Raw genomic sequence first — 14,725 nt, 5'->3', positions numbered from 1 at the left:
ATAAGGACATTTATTCCCATGCTCCATTTTTTTTAATAGAACACTTTTTGTTCAATTTTGAGCAATTCAAAAAAAAAAAAGAAAAAAAAAACTTGACATTAGTGCTAACGGGGAAATTTATTGCTACAGATCCCGAAATTAAAGGCGGATTCGCTTCAAACAAACTTAGTTTAAAAAACTTTTGATAAAGAACATGAATAAAAAGGACATTTTTGTTTTGGGTATATTAATGGTAGCTTTTGAACAATTCAAAAAATTTTACCAATACGGTCTTTTAAAGTATTTAACTGAAGAAATCAAAAATACAAAAAACATTTTTTGTACCGAAAAATTGAGAAAAATGTCCAGATTCGAAATATATTCTTAATTTTTGATTGCAAGAAATGGGAAAACAGTTATTTAATAATAACAATTGAAATGCTATTTCTCGTTGGCTGAACATTGACTCAAGACAGGGATATATATTGATTGAATAAGCATGACGTGAATTCAAAGTACCGATGTTTTACTGTGAAATAACGATTGCTGATGTGATTTGTTTTTTTTTTCATTCTGATGTTTGAATGGATTTTTTTTTTACTTTTTTTTTGCAACAGAAATATAAAAGAAATGGAGTGTTATATTTTATTATGCAAATTATTTTATTTTTGATAAAAATTTCATGGTTAGAATTTATTTTGTTTTCTAGACTTTAAACTGTGTGATTTTAATTTCTGGCAACGGTCAAATAGACATCCGAGGCGTTTTATTTTTACTGGAAGAAAAGAACGGGAAACGATATTGCTTTTGAAAAAAAAAAAAAAAAAAAAAAAACGACTTCTTTAATGTTATAATTTTAACTCCTTTTTTTTCCGCAAACAACGAATTTTTTTTTTTTTTTTTTTTTTTTACAGAATAACTACTTTTGTACTGTTTAAAATTGTATTGCTGCTTTATTTGTTAGTTTGTTTATGTTTTACCTATTCCGATTCAAAATAGTACGACAATAGGGTATTTTATTATTATTATTATTATTATTATTATTAGTAGTAGTAGTAGTAGTAGTAGTAATTTTTGTCTTCCGTTGCCTTTCATGAAATTGCACGATTAAATATTGTACAAAATTGCTAAATTTAAGTGGTCCTAATGGTACCGTCTTTAACGGTTGAAATTCACTGAAAACAGAAGACTAAGGTTTTACGAAACTGAATTTGCCCTAATTTATATGTCATCAAATAGTTTTTTCTTTCATATTAAAACGCTATATTTGATATAGTTTTCAACCTTAGCTAATTGAGAGACTATTGATCTGACACTAGAAAATCAATGTTTATATACCGAAAAGTAGGCTTGTTTAGTTCTAGACGAAACTTTTGAGTTTTTATGAAATCTTTCGCTGCTTTAATAACTATTGCTCTTTATGTATCTCATTGTTACACGCCCATCTCACTCATATTCAAATTATCTAAAATGATGTTGTATTACTCGTCTCCACAAATTAACACAGCTCCATCAAACCGAACACCTTCACTCAACTCCTCAAATTTCACTAGCGCTTCGATTTCATTTTCTACGATCTCAATTACCCTTTCGAACAGACAGAGACATGATATTCGAACATATTTCAAGGTTCGTTCTACTTATTGAAAAAAGTTCAAGGACCAGTATCGAATCATCAGTCGAGAAAGTAAAGTGATTCTGTGACCGATCCTGGAAACACAATGGAGCTGATGAAGCGATAGATAATTTGTTCAGAATCTCAAGAAGAAGAAGACCTGAATTTTTTAATTATTTTTTTTCGTTTAAATATTGCTCTATATAAAGTCACAGCGTGCATTGAGCTTCGTTAAACGAAGGAAGATTTCCTCAAAGAAACACCACCATGAAAGAGATTTCGGTAAGTTCGACAAAATGTTGCCCAAACGCAGCGTTTCTTAGTTTGTTTGATGAGAGGAACCTATTTTAATGTCTATTTTTCTTTCCCCGGAGCCCTGGCTTGTCTTCAATTGTGTAGTTAGAATGCAACTCTCAAAAATATCTTACCTGCAATAGAAACGAAAGTAAAGTACTCAGAAATTAATTAAAAAGTAGCACAAAATTACTTAAAATATTCAAGTAGTGTTTCAAAGAGTTGTACTGACGTAGTGACAGATCTTAGATTGATAATAAACGGGTTTTTAATCCACATTTCATTTTAATGTTTTCTCTGCAGTTCATTCGGAAAATATTGACTAAAAGCTTATACCTTGTTTTATCGCATTTTAAATGACTAATTTGAATTAAAAGAAAAAATGTGTAAGCTTTTTGAGCAATTTCCGTGTAAATTTCTGTTTCAATGAGACTTCCATACTCTTGTACTGACATGTCGTATATTCAAAAGAAATTTAATTTCAATCCACGGTTCATTTTAATGTTTTCTCTGTCGTTCAATTGTAAAATACTGATTAAAAGCTTCACTTATACCTTATTTTTATCGGTTTTTAAGTGACTAATTTGAATTAAAAGAAAGAACACAAGCTTAACGGAACCCTTGAACGATCTCCGTGAAACCCCTAGCGTTCATGGAAGCAAAATTTAAGAAGCGCTGTCCCTAATGCATTCCACGAAAATTGTTATTTTACTTTTTCTTTTATTTAATTTCTTCCTCAAAATTCATTAAAATTGTTGACTTTTAATTATTGGTAGTTATTTAGAGTAGCTTTGAACAGTTCCCGTTAACTGGAAAGAATTTAGGAATTTTATTTTGCTGCATTAAACTTACACTATACTATTACTATACTATTGTTAAAATTCTTTCGTTTGCATCCCATTTATGGCGTGGTTCAAAGTGTCCTTAAATGGCAGGACGGTTTAAAAATCAAATAAAAAATTCCTTTTATATGTGTTTGATAAATACTATTTTTAAATTTTGGATAACCGTACTGTAGTTCAAGAGCATTTCTTCCGTTTTATAATCTTTACTAATAATAAAGCTGAAAGTCTCTCTGTCAGGATCTCTGTGATGCGCATAGCGCCTAGACCGTTCTGCCGATTTTCATGAAATTTGGCACAGAATTAGTGTGCACCTTGAAGCGATTTTTTGAAAATTCTATTTTTTTCTTTTTCTTTTCCAATTTTAAGAACATTTTTCCGAGCAAAATTATCATAAGATGAACGAGTAAATTACAAAGTTATCATAACGTGGAACCGTAACATGGGCAAGCCAATTGGCGAGAAATTTGTCATACATTATTTGTAAATATACAGGCGAACCAAAAGACTTTTTAATTTTCTACTACGGGCAAAGCCGTGCGGGTGCCACTAGTAACAAAAACAGTAAAACTGCTAACTTTTGAATGACAGTTTAAAATAGAGAAATTGCAGGTCTAAGTTACCAAGAATGACTCACTTGTGTTATGAACTATTGAAATTGAGAGGAATATTTATTTCGAATAATTACCTATTTACTGCGAATATCGAATGTAAGATGGAAAAGGTAATATAGTCATACAAGCAACTAGTAGCATATTTTCAAGAGTTGATCTACTTTATTTCAAGTAGTTGCTGCAAGAAAAAGAAAAAAAAATCAAGATTAAAAATTAAAATTTAATTTAAAAATTGATTTCGTTCTGTGCAAATGAATGCGATTTATCAGATATCAGCACCAATGTTGCAACTGAAGTTCTCTATTCACTCTTAATTGTAAATTAATGATTTTAGAACCAAAAGTAGCCCTTTAAAAATATATATTCAGCTTTATGCATACAATATCTTATATGTATTAGTAAAGCCAAGATTATGTAAACAGTAAAATTATCAAAATACGCATGCGAATTCGTCCTAAAATATCCTAAAATATGCATTAAAATCCAAAAAAATATGCACTAAAAATTTTTATGCTCGCAAATGAAAATTTTCAGATCTGTATAAAAATAAGCCTTTTAATTCTTGCATTTTTTATATTTTATACGATAAATTTCATTTTTTTGGAATAACACAAGAAATAGTATTCACATTAATAGTATGGAACAAAATTGTTTTTTGTAATACTTATTTTTGGTGGGAAAAAATTCTAAGGGGGGAAAAATCTAAAAAAAGTAAGTGAAAAACGCAGTAACATGCTGTTATTTTGAAATTTTGCAGTTTATATGCATTAACGTGAAAAGAAGTAAAAATATGCAACTTGATATGTGTTTGCCTATAATCTGAGTTCTATTTTTTAGTTCCAAATTTCGGCCAAACTGATTCCTAAGATTAGTTTTCATTATAGAGAATATGTATATGCAGTAAAACCAGTAATTTTGACCACCCTTGTAATTTGGCCGCCTAAGTTGACCGCTATTTTCAGGCACAGAATAAGATTTTATCATAGAATTCAACAACTATAAGTTGACCACCTGTTTAAGTTGACCACTAAAGTAGTGCACCGCAAGTGGTCAACTTACACAGGTTTCTCTGTATTCCAATTTTTGTTGCCTTCCAACAAATGAAAATCATCACAATTATTGTGATGATTTTCATTTGAATGTTTTGAACACTTTTTTACAAAACAAAAATGTGTCTTACATAAGGGAAAAAAAATGTACTTTCACTTTTTATTTGTAAACCGTTCAATTGTTTCTCAGAGAAGTAATGAGAGGGGCTCGTTATCTTTTAATCACTTTCAACTTTTGAAATTATGTCACCAATTTAAAGGGTTCAATTTATTTATTTACCAAGTTTTTGGTAATAGTTTATTTCCAAGTAGACAAAAAAAATCAACGTTGTTTCGTAAAGGTTACTTTAAGTAGGACTCAAGAAAAAAAAATGCATTTGAGTCATTCCATGTCAAGTGACCTAGGGGTCCCCACTCGACCATCTCCGATTTGGATGAAATTTTATAGAGGAGTAGAGATGCCTTTGAAACTAATCGATGCATATTTTCAGCTTCCTAGATCCAAATCCTGAGGATCTAGGATCTCCGAAAAATGTGATCCAAGATGGCGGATCAGCTTTTTGTGTCGAATTGCCAAGTTTACACCAATTTTACAGGAAATTTTATTTCACTGGAAGCCTGAAATTTTAGGCGCCTAAAGTATGGCTGACCGTTAGTATATTCAAGTATTTTTGTGAATTTGAACTCGTTAGATTTTGTGTAGAATGCGCGTGAACATGTGAAAAAGCGCGATGGGAGATTGTTTTCCTAGATTTTAGGTTATCATAAAATCTGAACAAAATTAATTCAAAAGCTCGTACTGCGTGATTCCATTGTAAAAATGCTTGTTTTTAATGGGTTACAGTTACAGAGCTAAAATATCTATTTTCTGGAAGATATTGTGATTCAAAGTGGCTATCAAAACCATTCAAGTGAAAAATAGCCTATTTTCAAAGCGCTATAGCTCAAGTTTGTCACCTCGCATCTTCTTTTCGTTTATACCATTAGAAAGAACACACTTTTTCCTTTCGAAATAAGTTTTTTCTTTGATGGTGTTCTTTCGAATAAGGATAAAAATCGAGCTTGAAATTATGTCAGTCGTAACGAATTGCCATGTTCAATATCATTACGGGACATTTTATAGCACTGGAAGCGTGACATTTTAGGAGCTTAAAGTACTTTTGGTTGTCAACACGTTCTAGTATTTTTGTGAGATTGAGTTCATTAACTTTTGTGTAGCACGTATGCAAAGTCTTAACAAAACGCAGCAGAGAAACTTTTTCCTGGATTTTACAATGTCATAAATTCTGAACGAAAATTATTCAAATGCTTCAACTTTGTAATTCTATTGTCGATATGCATGTTTTTAATGGGTTATAGTTGCAGAGCGTAAATATTGATTTTCTAAGAGATATTGGCATCCACAAAGTGGCTGTCAAAATAGTTCACATGAAGAATAGCCTATTTTTAATGCCCTGTAGCTCAAGTTTGTCACCTTGCATCTTCCTTTTGTTGGTACAATGAGAAAGAACATATTTTTTCCTATAAAAATAGGTTTTCTTTTAGATGGTGTTCTTTCAGATAAACGGGAAAAAATGAGCCTGATATACTATTTGTCGTTAGCGAGAAAATCTCGTTCTTAAATAAATAAAGAATGGTGAATGCCGTGACAACCGACTTATAGGGATTTTGCAACTGTTATAAGTCAGAAATATTTTTTTATTAGTCATTTAAAAAGATACTTTGCAAATGAAATATGATGAAAAAAAGAAAATTACCTTGTTCTTTCTGGTGTATCAGTCCGCTTCCTGAACAAAATACTTTTCTGATTCTAACATATTTCATTTACAAAAGAACTTTTTAAATGATTAGTAAAAAACTATTTCTGACTTATAACAGTTGCAAAATTCCTATAAGTCAGTTGTCACGTCATTCACCATTCTTTATTTATTTAAGAACGAGAATTTCTCGCTAACGACAAATAGTATATCAGGCTCATTTTTTTCCGCTTATCTGAAAGAACACCATCGAAAAGAAAACTTATTTTTATAGGAAAAAATATTTTCTTTCTCATGATACCAACGAAAGGAAGATGCAAGGTGACAAACTTGAGCTACAGGGCATTGAAAACAGGCTATTTTTCATGTGAACTATTTTGATAGCCATTTTGGATGCCAATATCTCTTAGAAAATTAATATTTACGCTCTGCAACTATAACCCATTAAAAACATGCATATTGACAATAGAATTACAAAGTTCGAGCATTTGAATCATTTTTGTTCAGAATTTATGACATTTTAAAATCCAGGAAAAAGTTTCTCTGCTGCGTTTTGTCAAGACTTTGCATACGTGCTACACAAAAGTTAATGAACTCAAACTCACAAAAATACTAGAACGTGTTGACAACCAAAAGTACTTTAAGCTCCTAAAATTTCAGGCTTCCAGTGTTATTAAATGTCCCGTGATCTGAGATTGAACATGGCAATTCGTTACGATTGACATAATTTCAAGCTCTTTTTTTATCCTTATTCGAAAGAACACCATCGAAGAAAAAACTTATTTCGAAAGGAAAAAGTGTGTTCTTTCTAATGGTATAAACAAAAAGAAGATGCGAGGTGACAAACTTGAGCTATAGCGCTTTGAAAATAGGCTATTTTTCACTTGAATGGTTTTAAGAGCCAATTTGAATCACAATATCTTCCAGAAAATACATATTTAAGCTCTGTAACTGTAACCCATTTAAAACAAGCATTTTTTATAATGGAATCACGCAGTACGAGCTTTTGAATTATTTTTGTTAAGATTTTATGACAACTCAAAATCCAGGAAATGTTTTTCCCATCGCGCTTTTTCACGAAGTTCACGCGCATGCAACACAAAATCTAAAGAGCTCAAATTCACAAAAATACTTGAATTTACTAACGGTCAACTATACTTTAAGCGCCTAAAATTTCGAGCTTCCAGTGTAATAAAATTTCCTTTAAAATTGGTGTAACCTTGGCACTTTGACACAAAAAGTTGATCCGATATCTTGGATCACATTTTTCGGAGATTCTAGATCCTCAGGATTTGGATCTAGGAAGCTGAAAATTTGTATAGATTAGTTTCAAAGGCATCTCTACTCCTCTATAAAATTTCATCCAAATCGGAGATGGTCGAGTGGGGACGATTTGAAAAATTAGGTCAGTTGACGTGGAATGACTCATTTACATAATGGGAGTGGTTATCATTTTAGGCGTTAACAGCTTCGCGATCAATACTTAATTTTTTTTTTTATGAATTTGTTCTCTAGCAATTATGTTTCATTTACTACATATCATTTGTCTCGTGTCAAAGCTGAAATAACAATATTTATTTTCGTATTTGTATGTAATAAAGGCCCTTTAGTATCAGAAAGCAGTTTCGATAACAGCATACTTCTAAATTGCTTTTATTAAATGTGCAAGCCTTTAAGTTCTGATGTTTCGAGCTTGAAATGGCAAATTTGTGAGAAATTTTAATTTAGATAAGAAAAAATTAATAAATTAATAAAATAAAAATCATTTTGAAGTACAGAACTTTTTGTATGACTTAAGTAGCAAATTCCGGCCGGAATATATCAAATGATTCATTGGATGTACATACGGACAAACACTTCAGTGAAATGTGGATGATTCGTATTTTTACCAGCAATGTAATAAGTCCTTATTTTCAGGTATTTTTCATAGCCATGTGCTTTGTCATTGCCTGCTGCTCCGCAGCAGAGAGCGACAAAGATCAAAAGAAGGAAAAATTCACCCCATCCCCTTCTGATTTTCAAGTAAGTGATTTTGCTTAAAGTGTCATAAATTGTTTGTATGACGATGACCTCATAACAGAAATAAATATTTTTATCTTGTGAGCTGTAACCTTGAATATTGCATTATCTTGAATATTGCATTGAGTCCTAGTGACCTAACAAAAATTTCCTTATTCGGGAAATTTTGTCCGACTACTCGGCAAAAATTATCACTAGATGTATTTTGATTTCGTTTAAACATTACCATTTTGTAAGTTTTTGGGTTATTTTCCATGAGAGATTTTTTTATGCGGTCCCTATCCACCGCATTAAAAAAAAAAAAAAATTAAAACTGTGTAGCGGAAACAACTTTTTAAAGCTACTCGTGAAGTTTCGAACATTTCTTTAAGCGATTTTTTTATGCGGTCCTATTCACCGCATTAAAAAAAAAAATATTTTTTAACTGTGTAGTGAAAACAACTTTTTAAAGCTACTCGTGAAGTTTCGAAAAAAAAATTTTAAGCGATTTTTTTATGCGGTCCCTATCTACCACATAAAAACAGGTTTGGGTATATGAATTAATGCCAGTTGTATTTATTTTAATGATTAGGCTCAATTTGTAACGTAATATAATACCATACCTATGAAAAATTACAAATGCATGAACAGCAAAGAATTTCACTCATATGAGTATAAGTATATTAAATGAGTAGTATATTTGTGTTTAATTTATACGTTCTTCAAGTTCATAATTTAATTAAAAACATTGTATTTTTAAAAAATATTATGACTGGAGTGATCCGTTTGATTGAAGCACTTTTGATGGGAAATGGTATTTAATGTGTATTTTTAGATGAAATAAAAGGACAGTTTTTGAGTAAAAATTCACTGTGTTTCAAAATTTCAGCGCTTAATGGCCTCATGAGACATGAACACTTAAATAACAGGAATCCTTTTTTAGCTTAAAATTTGTAAATAAAATCTATAGAATAGTGCAGAATTTCTTTTCTTTCGTTAAAATTTATTTCGTCAAAAATGCAAAAACACAGCAACGTTTTTATTTTATTTTAAAATAACAGAATTTTAAAAAATATACTAAGCACTTTTCATAATGCGCTCAAAAGGGCAAAATATTTTTTCTGGGTTAGATAGTACAATTTAAGTATTCCTCTAGTTTCCAGTTATTCCAAGAAAATGACACCGCAAATGAAGAAAAATGCGTCTCAAGTCATGAAGAAAATTTTGTGCCATTATCTAGCTTTCAATCATAACTTTGAGTGTTGTAACATGCATATTTTTCTCATTGGAAAAGTTTGGTATGAAATGACTAGAACCGCACTTTTTGTTTATGGTGTCATGTTCTTGGAACTTTCGAAGATTATATGAATACTAGAATTGTCCTTTCTCACCCAGAAAATTTATTTTGTCCTTTTGAGTTCATTATGAAAAGTGCTTAGTATTTTTTTTAGTTCTGTTTTTTTATTCTTTTTAGTGTAAATGTATTTCAGAAATCGAATAATGTTACTATCACGAAATTTCACCTTATTTGTTCATATAAATGCTCCGCACTAAAAGGGGGAAAAAACCTATATATATGTGTCTAAAACTTTAAGCAGTTAGAACTAAAAATTATTAATCTTTGTTCCTCTCTAAGATTTATTTGTTTGCTAATTTAATTAAAACCATTTAAATATTAAAGGATTCTCAAACTAACTTATGTTTCAAAAAATATAAGTTACTCGTGATAAAGATCCTAATATCTCTCTTTACTTAGCCCCGTTATCGATTATTGGTACAGATGAGAACAATGATGGGGAATACATTTCATTCTTGCTCCGGAGAAGCCATCATTCAATTTTCATTATGATTAGTATTAATTACTGTTGTAAGGCAACGAATATTTTAAACAGTGGGTTTTATATTTAATCATTTAATGGGAAAATTAAATGAAATTTGCTGTTTTCCATCCTAACCAAAATAATAATTTTATTTTAGAATTTTAATTTTTCAACGTCAAGTTGTATCTTAATATTAAGCAAATCATTTAATGAAATCCCGAAGTCTCTAATTGGTCTAGTTGCTGAGGTATAAGCAAAAACAGGACTCAGATTTTTCCGTGACAAACATGCAAATTATAACAAAAGTGCCGAAGAAAAATACAAAACAAGATGTTAAACACGAATATGCAATGGTAGAACTAAAGGCAAAAAACTACCCTTTCAGCTCATGATTATGGGGTTAATTTAAAATTTAAATGTATTTCATGCCTTTTTGCATAGACATCATATATGTGCTCTGCAGGAGTATCTCTTGAAATATGAAAATGTGTCTATACGACTTTAATTTGTCCCAAGTCACTTGTTTTTGAATAACCCAAAAGTGTACATAAAATCATCAATCAAATTTCCTATGTGAAGGATATTTAAAAATTATCCTCAAAATTTTGTTGAGATTTTTTTTTTCGTTTTATTTACTGCTTTTATTTTCAGACGCAGAGGTCTTCAACAGTAGAAAGCACAACTACAGAAGCAATGCAAAAAGACTTACAAGCGGCTCAGCAAAAACGTCAAAGCACTCAGATGAAAGCAAACTTCAACAATCAGAGGGATAATACATTTTTATACGAAAATAGTCGTAGGAGGCCGGACTTTGCTAATCAGAACCGAGTTGCATCTAATTCACCTGTTTCTCCACGACAAAGATATCCTTCCCAACGTGTTACAACGGAGGCAGCCATAACTACTCTTTTCCCTCAAGCAAATGCAGATCAGAAAGAATTTCCAAAAAATATGCAACCTCGATTTCAATCAGATTACAAGGGAAGAATCCCCCCAAACCCAGAACAAACTTTTCCAGTGGAAGAACGAAGACAGCAAAACAGCTACAGGCAGCAAAACAGGAACGTCATGCCCGTAGAACATCAGCTTGGAATGAAGGATCAATTTTACCCCATGGCTAATCTGCCTGTTTATCCCGAAATTCAACCACTGAGGGATGAAATGTCTGTTTTTGGTAGAAGAGGTGTTTTAAATGATGGGAAAGGTAGTGAGGGCAAAATGGTAAAAGGACAAGATCAGTTCCATTTTGGAAACCAACAATTTGGAGCACACATGCCTCATTATGGAAGACAGCAAGTAGAATTGCGTCATCAATTCAATCCTTACAGACAAGATGCAAATAATCAAGAGCAGTATTATCGTGAAGAGCAACAAGTGAAGAGACCAGAACAATCTTACTACAAAGGAACTGATTTAGCAAGAAATCAACAGCAAAATTTAAACCAACAACAGCAAAGAAGGCGTACCGAGTTCAATTACGGAGGACAAGAAGAATTTAACAGACAACAAGCATTCTTAACAGGATCAGGTCCAACACAATCCTTTGATCAATTCTACAATCCACAGCAAGAAGTACGAGTACAAGGACTAAACAAACAGCAAACGTTTTCGACAGAATATGATCAACAACAACCTCAGGCCCAATACTTTAATCAACAACAGCAAATGAGAGGACAACACTTTTATTCCCAGGATCAAACCCGGTTCCCAAACGAAGAAAGATATTTGAACAGGAAAGAGAATGTTCCCGTTCAAAATTATCAGCCTGGTAGAGATGAATTCGTCCATGGTTTGGATTACAAATCAAATCAACAAAATAGTGACTCGAACAGGTTTCAAGAGGCTGGTAAAGAACAATTTCCCATTCAGCCAATTAGTCGAAGAGCATTTTTGGGTGACAATTCCCAAGATGGAACACAGCAACTATCCTCGACTAATCCTATGAGAGACGAGAGAGATATGTCCTCCATAACAGAAGAGAGTGATAAAAGGCATCAAATGCCGACAATTAAGGAGCAGGTACAAACACATCCACAATCATTTCAAGAAAACTCTCCAGAAAGCATACCAATCGACAATCAGAAAGGAAGCAATGTTTTGCCAGACAGTAGAAGTCTGTCAGAAAGTGTCTTAGTGACAGGTAAGAAAAGATTATCATAATTAATTATTAAGCCCCAAAATTATTTATCATATTAGTTTATGATTCTCTTGGAAATCAACTCAGCGCATGATTCGTATAGAAACAAACTTCATTCAAAGTTATCCTGAAAATCTACTTAGCGTTTGGTTCTTCTAAGAACCAACTTAGCATGTAAATCTCCTAAAAACCAACTTAGCTGGTGAATCTCCTGAAAACCAACAAAACTCTTCTTTCAGAAAACTAACTTAATTTCATTACATTGAAAACCAACTGGGTTTATGGTTTTGAAAACCAACTTAGTGTATGATCCTCATGAAAATGAACTTGATTTAACGTTCTCCTGAAAAAAAACAAAAAAACTTAGCTATCGATTCTCTTGAAAACCAACTCAGTTCATGAATCTCTGCATAACTTAATGGTGCAGTTCATACGTTCATGTGTTTGAGCTGTCTATTTACGGATACGTGTCAAGCACACATGCAATTTATACGTTTAAAAATAGGCTCGAGACCAGTTAATCTCCTTTCATCTTTTCCTTCCTTTGTACATTTTGTAAAACAAAACAAAAAGTACATAACTGTACATGAAGGTCTTAGAATGTACCTTCATGTGCACTTTGTTTCCGCTAAGTACTTAAAAATTATACGTTTTAGCATTATAATAAAATGTTCAAATTGTTTTAATGTATTTAAACTTTTTATGACGATGATTTAAACTCAGTTACTTCCTTTAAATTTAAAATAATTATTACTTTATTTTTTCCTTTTTCAGGAATAATTTTATTTTATTTTTGCTTATGTTTTCGTTTAGGAATTCAAAGTTTGCCTGTACATCCTGCTTTGATTTACAATACGGGAGAAATGCCATCATTGCATGCAGTAGTTGTGAGCAGTGACTCTGTCTCGTCACAAGAGGGCGCATCGGTCAGACATCATTTACAGACACCTCACATTCAGTATATTTATAGACATCCTTTGTAATTGAATACTTTTATTTAGTGATGATGAATCTCCATACCAATTGCTGGATGATGAATCTCTGTGAACTACCGGAATTGTAAAGATAATCCAGTTTTATTCATACTTTTATGGGCGGAAAAACTTTTCGAGTTATTATTGCATGGGTGTGGGTGCCAAAATCATTGCTTGTAACTCAACACAGAGGTTGAATAGAAGTTATTTTTGCTTTTTAGGTTATTGAAAGTGCCAGTCTTAATAATTGTTTCTTATGATTAAATATTTGATTTTTGAAAGAACTATTCTTATTATTAGAATTAATTTTCTTGAATATTTTCTAGAAACGAGAATTGAAATGCTTTTAAGTGTTAGTTTTGTCATTGTTTTTGTAATTAACGTCATTCAGCGCATTGAATAATAAATATTTGTGAGCTATATTTTGTACTTCTTGAATCATTTCTGATTCCCTACGTGTTAAAAAGTAAAAAAGTTTTAAACAAAGTTTAATAAGTTTTTGCTACTTCGTAATACAGTCGGACCTCAATTTAACAAATTCAACGGGACCGAAACTTTTATACATCAAATCGGGGTTATTCGTTATATCGGGGTGTGAAAAATAATTTAAAAAACTGCACTTAGCTTATCTAAAACCCCTAATAAGCAACAGCGCAAAAATATCCATAACTAGAGAGTATACACTGTTTATTCCGCTTTCCACGACTTATTGCACACTAGTTATGTAAAATTTTTAACTATTGAGTGATAGATGTTTGATAATTACCTTAATACTTGATTCGAAATACAGTTGTTACACAGTCGTTAAACAGAGAGCCAACTGTAGTTCTCTTTCGATTTTATGGAGAGAAGAAAATATTGTGCCATTTTCAGCCAGCTGCGTGAGACATGTTTTTAGTTTCCGGACCATGTAAAGCTTTATAAAAAGTTAAGTTTTAATGGGAATTTCACTTTTTTGCTTTCTGCATCAGAATCAATATTCTTTGGTTGCCCACTCGCCCGTCAAAAATTGCTAATTCCAAGAAAAGTCTTTTTCTGCTTCGGGCAATATGAATATAACATTTGGAAAACAATTCAATATTTCCGAAATTGAATTTATAAAAAAAAATTCTTCGGCTGTTGAAATAATTCGTTAATTCGGGGTATATTATTCGGTAAATAGGGGTTTTTGCCTTCATTTTAGTCAGAAAAAAAGAAAAATTCGTTAAATCGTGAAATTCGTTATATAGAGATTCGTTGAATCGGGGTCCGACTGTACCTTTATTTGCTGAGGTAAAATATCGGTATTTTCTGTATTAACTGAAAATAATAAATATAGTTTCAATTAAAGAATTTTCAATTGATTTTATGTAATATCTACTTATATTTTAAATATATGTTTCTTTTTAAATGATACAGAACCAAAATCAATCAGATTGATGCAAAAACTTGACTTCAAAAGCACAAAATAATCGAATACCATTTAACAAAAGTAGCGGAAAGATTGCAAAATAATATTGTCATTACTAGATGGGGAGCTTAATACAAATACAAATGTGACGACCAGCAACAGGCTCTTGACCCAGCTAGCTGGTCCTAGTCAATTTATTAGTCCCCAATGAAGATCAATGGCCCTCTTAAAGCTATCCACCCCTTTGCTCATTACC

General features: G+C 31.6%; 1 protein-coding gene across 1 annotated transcript; it reads left to right on the top strand.

The window, feature by feature from the left end:
- The first annotated feature begins 1,845 nt into the window (after positions 1-1,845).
- On the top strand, positions 1,846-13,517 carry LOC129226760 (uncharacterized). Its single transcript, XM_054861393.1, has 4 exons — positions 1,846-1,876; positions 8,068-8,172; positions 10,620-12,108; positions 12,919-13,517. Exons 1-4 carry the CDS (start codon positions 1,862-1,864, stop codon positions 13,086-13,088), a joined length of 1,779 nt encoding a protein of 592 aa, XP_054717368.1. The 5' UTR covers positions 1,846-1,861; the 3' UTR covers positions 13,089-13,517.
- Positions 13,518-14,725: the final 1,208 nt, after the last annotated feature.

Source organism: Uloborus diversus, chromosome 1 (assembly GCF_026930045.1).
Source record: "Uloborus diversus isolate 005 chromosome 1, Udiv.v.3.1, whole genome shotgun sequence".
Lineage (NCBI taxonomy): Eukaryota > Metazoa > Arthropoda > Arachnida > Araneae > Uloboridae > Uloborus > Uloborus diversus.
Note: the sequence above shows the minus strand (reverse complement) of the source record. Positions and strands in the feature narration are given on the sequence as shown.